Source organism: Bidens hawaiensis, unplaced genomic scaffold, assembly GCF_021521415.1.
Source record: "Bidens hawaiensis isolate Kalapana, Puna unplaced genomic scaffold, B.hawaiensis_p1.1 tig00001576_1, whole genome shotgun sequence".
Taxonomy (NCBI): Eukaryota; Viridiplantae; Streptophyta; class Magnoliopsida; order Asterales; family Asteraceae; genus Bidens; species Bidens hawaiensis.
The window spans coordinates 646,375-661,413 of NW_027491089.1; the positions used below are offsets into that span (position 1 = coordinate 646,375).

The 15,039-nt window shown below is 36.1% G+C and overlaps 1 protein-coding gene across 1 annotated transcript; it reads right to left on the bottom strand.

Moving 5' to 3' along the window:
* Window positions 1-1,113: 1,113 nt before the first annotated feature.
* On the bottom strand, window positions 1,114-1,925 carry LOC143588532 (root allergen protein-like). Its single transcript, XM_077069512.1, has 2 exons — window positions 1,685-1,925; window positions 1,114-1,567 (listed from the first exon to the last, which is right to left on the bottom strand). The coding sequence occupies exons 1-2, from the start codon at window positions 1,863-1,865 to the stop codon at window positions 1,281-1,283; spliced, it is 468 nt and encodes a 155-aa protein (XP_076925627.1). The 5' UTR covers window positions 1,866-1,925; the 3' UTR covers window positions 1,114-1,280.
* Window positions 1,926-15,039: the final 13,114 nt, after the last annotated feature.

The window sequence follows — 15,039 nt, forward strand, 5'->3', positions numbered from 1 at the left end:
TAGCTTTTATTTATTGTTTTGTATACAAGTTTTGTGGCTTTTTATTACTATATACTTATATGCTCAAACTTATGAATTACTCACCAACCTTTGTGTTGACAAACTTTATTTTATGAAATGTTACAGGTTTGACTTTTGTTGACTCGAGGACTTGATGAAAAACGTTACCAAGACTATTAGGGTATTAGTGAAACGAACAATATAAATGTTTCTTGTATTCAACTTGTATGTGTGAACGAGATGTGTTGTTTATTGATTTGTTGAAATAAAAAAGAGTTGATTAAATATTGTCACTTTAAATAGTGTTTTGTGTATTTGGGCAATCGGTTGCACCCCGGCATGTTCCGCCGCCTTTGGTCGGGGTGTGACAGTTCCTAACTTGTATCTCGAGCTTCACCAATCTCGCTTCTCCGGTTTTTTCCCTTACTTTTGTGGGATCGTTCTGCGAGTTTAGCCAGCTCTGGTTCGTTGTGTGTTGATATTACCAAAACCGAGCCCAACATGGTTTTAAATTTGAGAAATTTAGGGAGGTTTATTAAATTAGTAGAGAGAAAGGAAGTGAGAATGGTGTGTTATTTTTATAAAATGGGGTTATTTATAGTGGAAGTAGTAGGATTTGTAATTAAAAAAAATTAAAATTTTTGCCCTCCAACGGCTCTTTGAGCCTTCCCACACTCTCAACGGATCTATTCACTCCCGCGGTTAGCTCCCCGGCTTCTGTCCACGCGGCACGCCCCATCCACGTCTAGGGGTCGTGGTGTGCACGGCGGCCACGTCAGCCGCACCCAGCCATCCGCGCTCCACTACCCTTAGTCTAAACAGGTGTCACTCGACACAATTATGTTTTTATTTATTATATTATAAGGATATAGTTGTCCGTTGAATTTATTAAATTTGAGTTTTGAGTGTTTGACTCAGGAGGATTCAAACTCAAATATCCAGACAGACAAGTAACTTGGCCGGCTCCTTAAAACCCTTCATTGTTAACAAATGATATGAGTATAGCAAAAATTCCTTATTAATAGAGAACCACTTCCGAAAATAAATAAGATTCAATCACATTCAACATATAAAAAGTAAACTGAAGAAAATATATGTTGATCAAGAAAATAATTTCATCATAAACTCAGTACAAATTATTTTAAAATCACTCAATCGTCATTTTTCTCACATCAAACCAAAACATGGTAGAACAATCATACAACTTGAACCTTGTCCATTATTTCAAACCACATTGAAAAGTGAAAAGCGAAACACGTAGGTTGAGATCTTTAATAAGTTTAAGCATTAGCAGCGGCGTAAGCCTCAATTGCCTTGTAGGTCTCCTCGTGTGTTTCTTTCTCTTTCTTAAGAATCTCCTCTGACAATTTCTCATCACCTTTGTAATTATAAGTAACAGTTTGTGTAAACACACTTCCTCTGTCTGAAGAAGGCACAACCTTAACAGTATAGCTAATTGAGTTTAATATGCCCATCAAGATGTCACCCTCAACGAACGAGTAGCTAAAGCTATGATTGCTTACATCTAATGCATCAACCTTATATTTTCCGGTTGTGAATGGTACGGCTGTAGTGGATAAAAAGTAAGAACTATTAGTTTCAAAATATATTAACTTTTAAGTATAATTCATGAAAAAAAATATAAATAAATAATTAGTGATTTTGGATGAGTGTGATTTCTTACCATCACCAAATGTGAAGATCTTTACTGTTCCAACATCTCCGTTTCCTTCAACTGTCTCAATCGATTTGAAAACTTCAGGCTTAATCTTAGGTGCGATGTTATCAAAATCACTCAAAGTTTTAAAAATTTTGTCGGCAGGAAATTTGGAAGGGATCTCAACCTGGACAATAGCAGACGACATGATCAGTTAATTTCAAAGAAAATCTGTGAGGGGAAAATAGATGTCGTTGCAATGAAATGTGCATAATCTTTATGGTATTTATAGGCTAATATGATGAAGAACTAAGCCCATCAACTTTGACCTAGCCATTCTAGTGCGTATAATGCGCTCAAATTGGCTACATTAACAATTACTTTCTTGATTATAATAGTTAAAAACATTTACTGGCGATCAAGTTTCTACACATCATGGTACTAAAATAATACTTCTGTAATATTTTAATTAGTCTCTCACTCTCTCCTACTAAAAAATTCATTTTTTTTTTGTCAAAATTATTTGTTTTCAACAGCCATCAACCATGACCAAATACAACGTATGAACTAGGATGGATATTTCATATATATATATATATATAGTTTGTTTTTTGTTTCTGTAGTGTCATGTGTTGACAAAGTCGGTGGAATAGAACATTTTTTAACATTCGAATATTAATTATACTACATATAAATATTCTTTTCTCGTAATTATATACACATATAGAATACAAATTACCATTATCTCACATTTAAACAATGATCTTAAAATATATATGTTTCTTAAAAAAAATTAATAGAGATTAGTCGGGTGAGACTAAAATTGGTAGAATTTTGAATATGTCACAGATAAGAAAATGATTAACCTTATACTGAAGTTACAAATGTTGGCTCAGCCAGACGTAAAAAAAGAAAAATAAATTTAACTTTAATTTAAATTAAAATATAATACTATATGTGAGAATAGCTTATATGTGGTAGCTGGATAAGTTGGGATTGATACTCTCGAAATAAAAAAAAAAAATAGTCATCGACACGTATATCTGCATACTCTAAATTAAATACAAACTAAAACATAGTTAGGTATAGATGTGATAAGTTTCTCAAGTGCATTTTAAAATCTTTGCATATTGGTTTGGTTAAATGTAGGTATGACAAACCAGGTGGGTATGCTGGTGTCATAAATGGATTAAAATCAAAATGATTCTAAACAAAATGAGTTAGGGTATAAATTGGCTGTTTAAAAAAATAAATATGTATCAACTTAGTTCAGGTCGAAACGGGTTACAAATCAATTTGGTTAGAGTCAAAATGTAGTTGAGTTTTATCGAGTCAAGCTATAACTTTTCTAGGCATAGGACCAGCCAAACACTTTATTTTTGCAAGATAAACCAATTCGACCACTTCTTAAAATAATTATTTGTTGATTACACATCTAAATCCTCTAATCAATGTCAAATTTATAGATTTGACCTTAACTTGGTGACCAAGACATTAGCATAATAATTACATTACAATTAGTAAACTAAACCAACTTGTCAACTTAGATCATTCCATATTCATCGATTTATGAATACTGTCCAGAATAACCAACAATCACCCCCCGTAAATTAGAACCGTAACTGTAACCAGCACTACTATAAAACATATAGTTTAGAAGCGGTACAAACTTATTGATTTACAGCACTCTACGTTTAAACCGCTTTAAATCTTCACTTTCTCCCGTTAGAAGCGGTTTTTCTTTTAAAAACCGCTTCAAAGCTTCCTTGTCTGCGAGAATTTGAAACCCAAATGCCCCTCCAAACGGCTACATGGAAAATGGTTCACATTTATTACTCTCATTCACCCTTCCATGCGTGAATTTGAATTTAATACACCTTCTCAAATTAATCAACCTCCATTATTACTCTCATCCAAGCTTTTAATACACACATTTATGAGGTATGAATTGAGTTTTATCTTTAAAAAAGTGTTTTTGCTTATTTTTTTAGTTGTGTCAAGTGTTTGGATATATGTATTCGTATTACATTATAAATTATAATAGAGATAGGCACCCTTTCATGTACTGAGACGCTCTTGTATTCATAGCTATCTTAATCACCGCCTGCACTTAATACCAAGCGAGAATCAACTTCAATCCCACGACGTTATTGATCATCCTCATTCATTGTTTTAATGGTGTAGTTAATTGCTCCATTCATTGCTATTACGTTGCAGATCCCTTCACTTGCCACTTCCTCCACTTGCATATATTCCCACAGTCTGTGTGAAGTTAAGCAACGACCGAGACACTTTCCAGTTTCAAATCCTCGACATCTCCTCCTTCATCTAGGTATAACAACAATTTCGTTTGTTTGTTAATTGACAATTCCGACTTCATATGCTAAGATTGTGGGTTTTTTATTTTATTGAAGCTAATTATAGTTTCTTGATTGTTGCCCTAATCATCAATTTCTAGGACTCACTGATTCATTCTTGCCCTAAACAACAAATCCTTGAAATACCCACATGTGAAGATTGTGGGTTTTTGATTTTGTTCAAGCTAATAATACTTTCTTGATTCTTGCCCTTAACAACAAATTCTAGGGCTCAATTCACTGATTCATAGTTGTACATGTATTAATAAGTAAGTTCCTCTTCCTTTGTGTTTAAATAATTGATTTGTAAATTTTTGTTACGAACTGAACAGACGGGTGTAAATGATAAGAAAAACCTTTTAATTACAAGAATCATAATCACATGAAAATTCGGTCAAAACCATAGTTGTTAACATATTATTATATTGACCCTAAATAATTAGAGTTTTTTATTGGTGTTTCCAAACACCAAAAACTGGTTATTACTTGGTGATCATTTTGTAGCATATCCAACTACCATATTCTGGTTCATACCATTAAAGCCTGTTGTGTAGACCATAGTTTTATCTTATATTACATCTTATGAAATGAAGATGTAATTGTGGGTTCTATTTGGTTGACATCATACTTAGGAATGTGTAATAGTCGGTTTGGATCAGTTTCGGGCTGAACAAGAATCTGACAATTTTAGTTTTTATATTTTTAGAAATCGTTCGGTTTCGGTTTTCACAATAGGTTTGGTTTGATTTGGTTTTAGTTTTTTTACTTGAGCTTGAAAATCTTTTTCCAAAAAAGAACAAATGAGGTATTTGTGAATATGTATTATAGTCGGTTTGGATCAGTTTTAGGCTGAACAAAAATCTGAAAAATTCCGTTTTTGTATTTTGGAAACCGTTCGGTTTCGATTTTCACAATGGGTTCGGTTTGGTTTTAGTTTTTTACTTGAGCTTGAAATATTTTTGCCACAAAAGGAACAAATGAGGTATTTGTGAATGTGTATGCGTCGGTTTGGATCATTTTTGGGTTGAACCAAAATCTGAAAAATCCCGAGTTTGTATTTAAACAGCGTTCGGTTTCGGTTTTCATGTATGGTTTGGTTTTAGTTTTCTTACTTGAGCTTGAAATATTTTTACCAAAATAGAACAAATGAGGTTTTTGTGACTGTGTATGAGTCGGTTTGGATCAGTTTTGGGTTGAACCAAAATCTGAAAATTTCAGTTTTTGTATTTCGGTAACCGTTAGAAAACATGATGCATTTAGAAAACTGTTATTCTGTGTCAACCTGAGCCTGGTTAGCCAAAATACTAATATTGAACAACATTTAGGAGTTGTTTTAAAGACAACTTTGTATGTATTCATCTACAACTCACCTTGCTAGATGTTTCGCCAATTATACACGAGATTATACAACTCACTCTTGGATAAAAAACTAGAAAGTTAAAAAGGAGTTGCACTTACAAAAGGACAATGAACTAATTGCTCTAAATAGTTTTCTTTACTATTAACAATAGACAAATTATCTTGATCCATTTGAAGTTAGGGTCGCTATGGTGATTGTGGAATCTTAAACATTCAGGTGATCCTAGCATTTACTTTTCGAGTTTTTAATATACTCATGACGCATAATACTGAAATTCAGTGCTTAGGTGCACATATAACTGGTGCTATTTACATGTATATATCAGTACGAGTTGTCTTTAAAATCTAATGGCATGCATCACAACTTTGTATGTATTCATCTACAACTCACCTTGCTAGATGTTTCGCCAAGTATACACGAGATTATACAACTCACTCTTGGATAAAAACTTGAAAGTTAAAAAGGAGTTTCACTTACAAAAGGACAATGAACTAATTGCTCTAAATAGCTTGCTTTACTATTAACAATAGACAAATTATCTTGATCCATTTGAAGTTAGGGTCGCTATGGTGATTGTGGAATCTTAAACATTCAGGTGATCCTAGCGTTTACTTTTCGAGTTTTTAATATACTCATGACTCATAATACTGAAATTCAGTGCTTAGGTGCACATAAAACCGGTGCTATTTACACGTATATATCAGTACGAGTCGTCTTTAAAATCTAATGGCATGCATCAGAACTTTGTATGTATTCATCTACAACTCACCTTGCTAGATGTTTCGCCAAGTATACACGAGATTACACAACTCACTCTTGGATAAAAACTAGAAAGTTAAAAAGGAGTTGCACTTACAAAAGGACAATGAACTAATTGCTCTAAATAGTTTGCTTTACTATTAACAATAGACAAATTATCTTGATCCATTTGAAGTTAGGGTCGCTATGGTGATTGTGGAATCTTAAACATTCAGGTGATCCTCTTGTTCGGGTTCACCCAACCGTTGGAACCGAACTCAAACAGAGTCGGTTTGGAATGAACCGAACCAAAACAAAACCAGTTTGAAATTAAACAGGCATCCCCTTTGAAGCAACGATCACTATGAGGTTGCAACCCGAAAGGAAACAGAAACCGAAACCAAAAATTTTTTAAACCAAATAAATATAACATAAACAGGCAATCCCTTTGAAGTAAGGGTCGCAATAACCAAACCGAAACAAATGCAGTTTGGAACTGTACCGAAACAGAAACATTTTCAAAGCTTGCTTGATTATGTCTTGAATAGTATGCTAATTGATGTTGATTTTATGATAATTCAAGAAAAAATGCCTATGGCAGTTTGGCAGCATGTTGATCTCAAAAATATAATAAACTGATAAAAGAAATTCAAGTCAAACCATGTTATGAGTGAAACGTTACGAGCTTTCAAAGTTGTGTAAGGTTGTTTCAACATACATTAGCATATGTTGCATTAACATATAGAAAACTACGGTACCGTCGCAAACCGTACTGCTGCCATCACCTTTCCGTCTCCGTCGCAAACCTTACTCATACCGACATAATCCTCATTTAACCCCCGCCGCAACGCGCGGGCACGCCTACTAGTATTATATATATATATATGTGTACATATAGATTAGAGGTGTGTGTGCGGTGCGATGTGGTTCAGTGTAGTTGATGACACTACTACATACCTAAGACTAGACCACCATGACGGCATACATGTTGACGCTGATTGATGAACTGGCACCATTTTCATTAATCCATGTACTTCATTTTTATTAATCCATGTACTTTATTTTGTTCATGTTTGTACTTTATTTTGTTCATTTATATCTCAGCCGAAAAAAAACTAAATGATATGAGTTTTATAAAGCCTTGTCGAAACGAGTCGAAGAGAAAAACCGCTTCAAAGCATTTCCCGCTTCAAAACAAATCTGAATAAACAAAACCGCTTCAAACGAAACTAAAAATTCATTAGAAGCGATGAGCTTAGAAGCGGTCCAAAACCGCTTTTAAGGTACCCAAAAACCGCTTCTAAGGAACATGTTCTGTAGTAGTGCCGATTTTTCTTGTTTCTCAGTCATCGATCGTCTTCGGTTCTTGTCCGGTCCTTTTCCTTCAGAACACATGTGTGTAGAATCGAAATTACATTTGATTACTAGTTTGAAGATTTGAAGAATCACGGGCATTTCTACAAATTATTTGCTATATTTATAAATTTGTCAATCAATGATCTGTGTGTTGGATTCGTAGGCCTTGTTGGCCCGGTTTATTATTTGAAGTCTAAAGGGCTGATGGGTGTAGAGTGGCCAGACCGAAGACCGAAGCCTGGCTCGGTTTTGATTTCTTATTTAATAATTTACAAACCCTAGACTAGTCTCTATTTAAACAATGCTATGTATTTGTAATCATTGTCACTCAATAAATGAAATACCTAGTTGCCACCCGTGGACGTAGGTCAGTTTAGACCGAACCACGTTAAATCCTCGTGTTTGTTTATTGCTTTCGTGTTCGTGTTCGGTTCGTGTGTGCGTTTAACCCTAACAAGTGGTATCTAGAGCTTAGGTTTGGATCACAAGACAACACGTTGAACCAATTCCGCTCGTTGCCGCTGCACCTGAAGTCGGAGCTAGGGTTCCGTCATATTCGGTTGGTCGCCGTCACGGTCGGTTAGGGATTTTTCCATGCACCGACCTTTGTTTGGTGGAGCATCTGTTTTGAAAGATGATGAAGTCGGCAGTCTATGCCTCCCCGATGATAGGGTTCCGTCGTGCCAAAATTCTGTTTAATACCACCAGTATAACCACTGCATGTCGCCGTTTAGCCGTAAGGGTTCAAGCAGAAGTGAAAGTCCAGAACGTTGAATCAAGATCCTATTTTGTGAAGAACTGTTGTTAATCAGATTGAACATCAAAGAAACCAAGAACCAGTGTCAATCGCATTTATTAGGTTTTCTCATTTCAGTTTAAAGTTTCAGTTTCTGATTTTCAGTTTGTTATACCGCTGCGTTTAAATAAGTTGACTGTTTAACAAAGTTCAGTAGAAGAATTGTTAAGTTCAGGCTCGTGTTGTTGTGTATGTCTTTGCTTTTATCCAGTTTTTCGTTTTATTCATTGTCATGGCAGAAGACGGAAATGTTTTAGATACAGAAGTTTGACGGACAGAATTTTGGTTGGTGGAAGATGCAGATTAAAGCGCTACTTTGTCAGAAAGACTTGGATGTAGTGTTTGAGGATGAAAAACTAAAAAAGTTGTCAGAAACAGAGTGGAAGAAGTTAGAAAAGAAAGCTAGGGCTTGTATTACACTGTCCTTGTCAGAAGATGTGGCGTTTAACGTCATGAAAGAAGCCGCAGCCAGTGGTATAATGGAGGCACTATCCAACATGTATGAGAAGCCTTCGGCAGCGAATAAGGTCTATTTTATCCGAGAGCTAGTGACAACAAGAATGAAAGAGATTGGGTCAGTTACAACGCATATCAATAATCTTAATTCGAATCTCTCCAGCTTAGCGTCAGTCGGCATTAAGTTTGATGATGAAGTTCAAGGTCTTTTGTTGTTATCCTCTTTGCTCGACAGTTGGTCACAAATAGTGACTGCGGTTTGTAGTTCGTCTACAAAAATTACTTTTTATAGGATTCGGGATTTGATTCTTGCAGAAGATTCAAGACGCATAAATTCAGGTGAATCATCAAGTGATATATTAGTCATAGAAGGTAGAGGTAGGTGAAAACAACAAGGCAGTGGGAGCATGAAGGGGAGTCAGTCTAGGACTCGCAAAGATATTGAATGATGGGGTTGTAAAGAGAAGGGACACTTCAGGAATCAGTATCCGAATGGTAAGAAAGAGGTGAACGTTACAGAAGACGACACAGATGACGGGGTCACTAGTGATGAGTTTTTAATTCTTAGTGTTGAGGGTAATGTTGATGCTTGAGTGATGGATTCTGGTGCATCATTTCATGCCACTCACTGTAGTGAAACGATGAAGAATCTTAAGGTTGGGGATTTTGGAAAGGTTCAACTTGCAAATGGATGATATTCTAGAGGTTACGGGTATGGGAGATGTTGATTTTATAACTTCAGCAGGTACTTCTTGGACTTTGAAAGACGTGAGGGTTATTCCAAGTTTAAAGAAACGTTTGATATCAGTTGGGCAGTTGGATGACCACGGGCACGATGTTAAGTTCGGGAATGGGCAGTGGGAAGTAGTAAAAGGGAATCTCTTGGTTGCCCGTGGCAAGAAAACGGGTTCGTTGTATATGGTCTATATGTCACCGAAAGGAGTGAATTCAGTTTTGGTGAAGGACAAAGTCCGGTTCACAGAATCTCATGGGCAGAAGAAGGTTCGTTTTGCAAGTAACAAACCCAGAGCCAAAGTGAAGATTCAGGATGAACGAGCTAGGAAGGTTAAATCAGTCAAAGAACATCATGACACTGGGAGCACAGGTCGTGTTTCAGTAACAGCTCTAGGTCGACAGTGGATTAAGAAAACCAGTATTCCAGCTGTAAAAGTCTCTAGTGGATTACTTGCTGAATATGGAGAGTGTTTGTTCTCAGGATATCCAGAATCTGGTAGTTTGTTTCAATGGGAGCCGGTAGGGACAGAGAACGGGTCAAGGGCAGTTTTAGCCGTGACTGACGTGTTGGAGCTCCGGTGAGCTTCAATGGGACTTCAGGTTAATTGATGAGAAGGCGGTGGCAACTAGAAGATGTTTAGATTACAAAAGTATAACAGAAGTGCAGACGAGAGTACTCAAGGCCTCCGAGTGGGAGATTGTTGGGTTCGTAGGCCTTGTTGGCCCGGTTTATTATTTGAAGTCTAAAGGGATGACAGGTGTAGGGTGGCTAGACCGAAGCCCGACCCGATTTAGATTTCTTTCTCAATAATTTACAAACCCTAGGCTAGTCTCTATTTAAACAATGCTATGCACTTGTAATCATTGTCACTCAATATAAGAAATACCTAGTTGCCAGCCGTGGACGTAGGTCAGTTTAGACCGAACCACGTTAAATCCTCGTGTTTTATTATTGCTTTCGTGTTCGTGTTCGGTTCGTGTGTGCGTTTAACCCTAACACTGTGATTGCATATACAGAGAGATTGATTGTAAGGCCCCGTTATCGGTACCCTACATTTGGTGTTGGATTTACTCATAAACACAGTTCTAAATATCAGAGTTAATTAAAAATTTACGCGGAATATAAACTTTCATAACATTACAATAATAAACCATAACTTGTCTTAAAATATTCTTGTCTTTCAACATTAAAACATTAAATATAAAACATCATCAGTCTAGTCTTCAGATGTCAGATTCTTATTCTTCTGCCATGTGTCCCCGCTCAAGCCAGCTATCTCATTCTACTCACATGCGTGCATACTAAAATTCAGCTACGATGAGTGAGTTCTAGTTAATCATACATCATACAGTACATATACTTACCTTCAATTACGCATCCGAAGACACATAGTAATTACTTACTAATTTACTTCCATTACGTAATTTCATACATACGATCATACTTTATTACTTTCATACTATATAAGTACTGTTCATTCTATCTCAGATATTATTAGGGTCTGATCCCTCTTTCTTTTGTCTATCTCAGATATTATTAGGGTCTGATCCCTTTCTTGTCTATCTCAGCTATTATTAGGGTCTGATCCCTCTTTACTTCTCTATCTCAGATATTATTAGGTTCTGATCCAATTCTTCTCTATCTCAGATATTATTAGGGTCTGATCCCTTAATTCTTCATCTTCGTACATTCTGTCTTTACATACCCGTAACATACATATACATTCTTTACTCATTCAAACATATTCATATGTTGTACATATATCTATCATACACATCCATCTATTATTATATACATACCTCCCTTGTCCATACGTGCAATATCCGAAGATCGTTCACGTACCGACAAGCTTCCGTTCACATTCAAGATATACATAATTAACATATAAATCATACATGGCATACACTTACCACTTAAGGTAAGTGTATTAACTATCACATCGAGTATACACACAACCCCGAAAACATAACAAGGAAATGGGGCTAGAAACTCACCTGAATGTGGTTACGTTCACCGTTCATGGTTATTCCTTTCTTGAGCTGTGCACGACTAACTGTATAACAATTACATGTATCAATTAACTATCACTACTCATATCGTCTTTCTAGTCTTAATTATTACCCTCAATTAATGGGGTTCGGGGGCAGCGCCCCTGGCAGCGGGGTTCTAGGGGCAGCAGCCCGTAGCGGGGTCCAAGGGGCAGTAGTCCCTAGCTTGGAAAAAAAATATTTCCATTAACTGTCTTAACACATTTTCCTTAGGATTTTAAATTATTTTCTAATTCGTTAACCCATTCTCTATAACAAATTAAGCCTAATTCATTAGATAATTCGTTATCTTTTGTGATCTGGTTCGTTAACCGATTCGTCATTTGATTCGTCATCTAAACTCGTTATCTGAATATCATGTGATTCGTTAGCTGATTCGTTATTCTGGTTCGTCATCGTAACATAGCGAATGGCGAGTAGCGAACTAACTGGTTCGTTATCTAAATATATAACGAATTGGCTATTCTGTTTCGTTATCTGCACATAGCGAATTGGTGTGTGACGAATCACCTGATTCGTTATTTTAACATTAACGAATTGACTCAGTCTTATCCAGACTTTGACTCATGGGTCAAAGTCAAAATCGTCAAGAACACCAATTGGTCAACGTGACGTGAGGTCGAAGACTCACTCAAAAATAAACCAAATACAACTAATTAGATTGCGGTAAGTGGGTACCGATCACAGGGAGTTTGTGGAAAATGTGTTATTGAGTAGCTTTATAATTTAACTATATTAAACTAAATGCAGAAAATAACTTCACAGATTTGTTTGCTTGGTTTGATTAACAAAAAGAACTAAAAACACTTTAACGAGTTTTAAACAATATGAGAAAGTATGCCTTCCCTCGGTTTCAGGTTTCTACAAAAGTCAACATGAATGTTTAACGGAGATGAACAATAAGTATATAGTTCGTGATTATGCAACAATTGTGATAATTGTGGACTAAGTACTTGGATTATAAATGCAAGGTAATCACTCAACTATCAATTAGATTATCTAATCCCGAGTCCCTCCCGATTAATTTGATTACATAATAAACCAAGAATTGACGGTTTAGAACACGAATTCAAGAAACTAAGAAATTAGCAATCAATTCATAACACCATAATAATGAAATCAATAAGATTAAACTATTATCTCAGAAATTCATAAACATTCAATTAACAATCATAAAGAAACCTTACAATCTGAGGGAAAACATAAAGAGAATTAACCACACATCGTTTGAATCATCACCATATCAATTAGGTTGTAGGAATCAATCACCAACATCAATCTAATGATCACAATCACCACAATATTGTTCTTGGACTCCCAATTCGTCTCTAAGGTGTTTGGGATGAAAAGAAATGTGAAAAGACACCAAAAAACGGAATATAAACAAGTATTTTCGGTATTGACAGCTCCGCACCGTGGCCCACGGTTCACACTGTTGGCCATGGTGGCCTCCACGGTGGTCCAAGAACCCACGGTACGGTGTAAACTATTGTTTTTGAGCTGGGTTGACCGTGGGCCACGGTTTGGACCATGGGCCATGGTGGAACACTTGCTCAAGTTCTTGCTTTCTTCATATCTTTCTCGTTTCAACTCTGTTTTCTTCGCCGTTTTCGCCCACGTTTTCGTAGTTCCATCTTCTATCTTCTCCTACCTGCAAGTATACGAGTAAACGTAGTCATCTAATTCAACAAGATAAACCGATTAAACGCATGAACATTAACGGCCTTAAACCACTTAAGGGTTGTCCCATGGACCACCCGTCACATTCCCACACTTGCCAGTCGCTTGCCCTCAAGCAACATCTCAACACAAAGTTTTTATTACATTCAACTTGTATCCACCAATCTTACCACAAAACCGGTTCAGTTAAGGTCCCAAGTCATACCCTATTCCCTTGTTTTTATCGGTTGCACTAGTTCACTTGACTTTCCATTTAAACCATAGATTTCTAACCAAACCTAACATGCTTTCGGTTTTTACCTATACATAACACATTTACACATTAACCTTTTTATTGGTGATCATCCATACATTTCATATTTAATCAATTCTTCTCGCATACGCTTGTACAATCATTAAATCTCCACCTATGTAAATGCTTATTGACATGAATACAAATCAAGAGGTCTTAAAATGGGTTGTAATGGGGCCAAGTGTAAGGGTATGGAAGGGAATATTAAAATTAGCTCAAGAGATCCGATCCGACTTATTACAAACAAACTAAGTAAACAATCAAATACAACTATAAACATCACTAACTTCTCTTTCTTTTTTTTTCTTCTCTTTTTTCTTTTTTTTTCTTTTTTTTAATCACTCAATACATAAACATGCATACATAAACATTGCAACTCTAATACAAACTTTTTTTTTGTAAGCATAGTAAACATAATGCTTAATACTAATTGACGAATACTAAAAACAAATGCATAAAAACCAATTAAGTCGGATCGTTTCGCAATATAACACCGGGGTTGATTAAATGAAAGAATAGGCCCAATAAAGTTTTCTAAAGGAACCAACCCCCCGCCCCTCACATAACCATCCTCATATGTATAATGTATGAGGCCCCAACCCCCCAGTACCCACACTCTCGCTTATCCAGACGAGGCTTAACCTAAGTGCCTCTATCACTTTTGCACTCATGCCACACTAAGATCTCGAAATGCACTAATTGTACAAGTTCTATCGGAGAATATCAACCATTTCACCAATCCTTGTTTTCTCATTTTTCAAGTGTAACGAACGTGTTATGCAAGTTATTACACCGAAAGCATGCTAACCTTGATTAGAAAACTACATAATCTTCTTTTAAAAACAACTAGGCACATGTTATTTAGGGAATTGTGACCATGAAAAGGGACCAAAACTTTACCCCACCATCTTACCACTTTCCGGTTTCTTTAAAAAAAAATTTTAAGTTTCAGATTTCTTTTTATGTTTTTTTTTTTTTGAAAAAGAAAATCCCCCCATCCCACACTTGGGATAAATTGTCCCCAATGTATGGTTTTGAGAAAATAAAAACAAAGACACTACTAAGTAAAACTCCACTTCCTTCCATGAAAACCGCGGGTTGTTCCCAACACAGTGTCGAAGAGAAATCCATAAGAATTTCCCCACACTTGGTTTTTGCTAAGATGGTAGCTTAAATTACCACTAATAACAAACAAACTATAAATTATAATGCAAAATAAAAATTAAAATATACAAAATGTACAATTACCACCTTTTTGAAGCTTTCATGACATTCAAGGTGGGTGATTGACCCACTCCCGTGCAGCTTTCTCGTTATAAGCACGCTTCTATTCAAGAAACTGTTGCCAGTCTTCCGGAAAACCAAGGTCAGGCCCGAACATCCTCACCCTCCACCTGGTTCATTTTGGTTAGGTGGATGTCTCATTTTCGTCTTTCTTGGTCGGCCACCTTTTTCTACCGCCTTCTCACATTGTTGATGCTCAACTTCTTTATTCGTAACTGACCTGTCAATCACAAAACACTCCACTTTCGTGTGATCCTTGCTCAAGAATACACACTTGTT

Coding starts and splice junctions, on each gene's coding strand:
- LOC143588532 (XM_077069512.1), bottom strand. CDS start 1,865: ATGTCGTCTGCTATTGTCCAGGTTGAGATCCCTTCCAAATTTCCTGCC. Junction 1,568..1,684: donor GATCTTCACATTTGGTGATG/GTAAGAAATCAC, acceptor TATCCACTACAG/CCGTACCATTCACAACCGGA.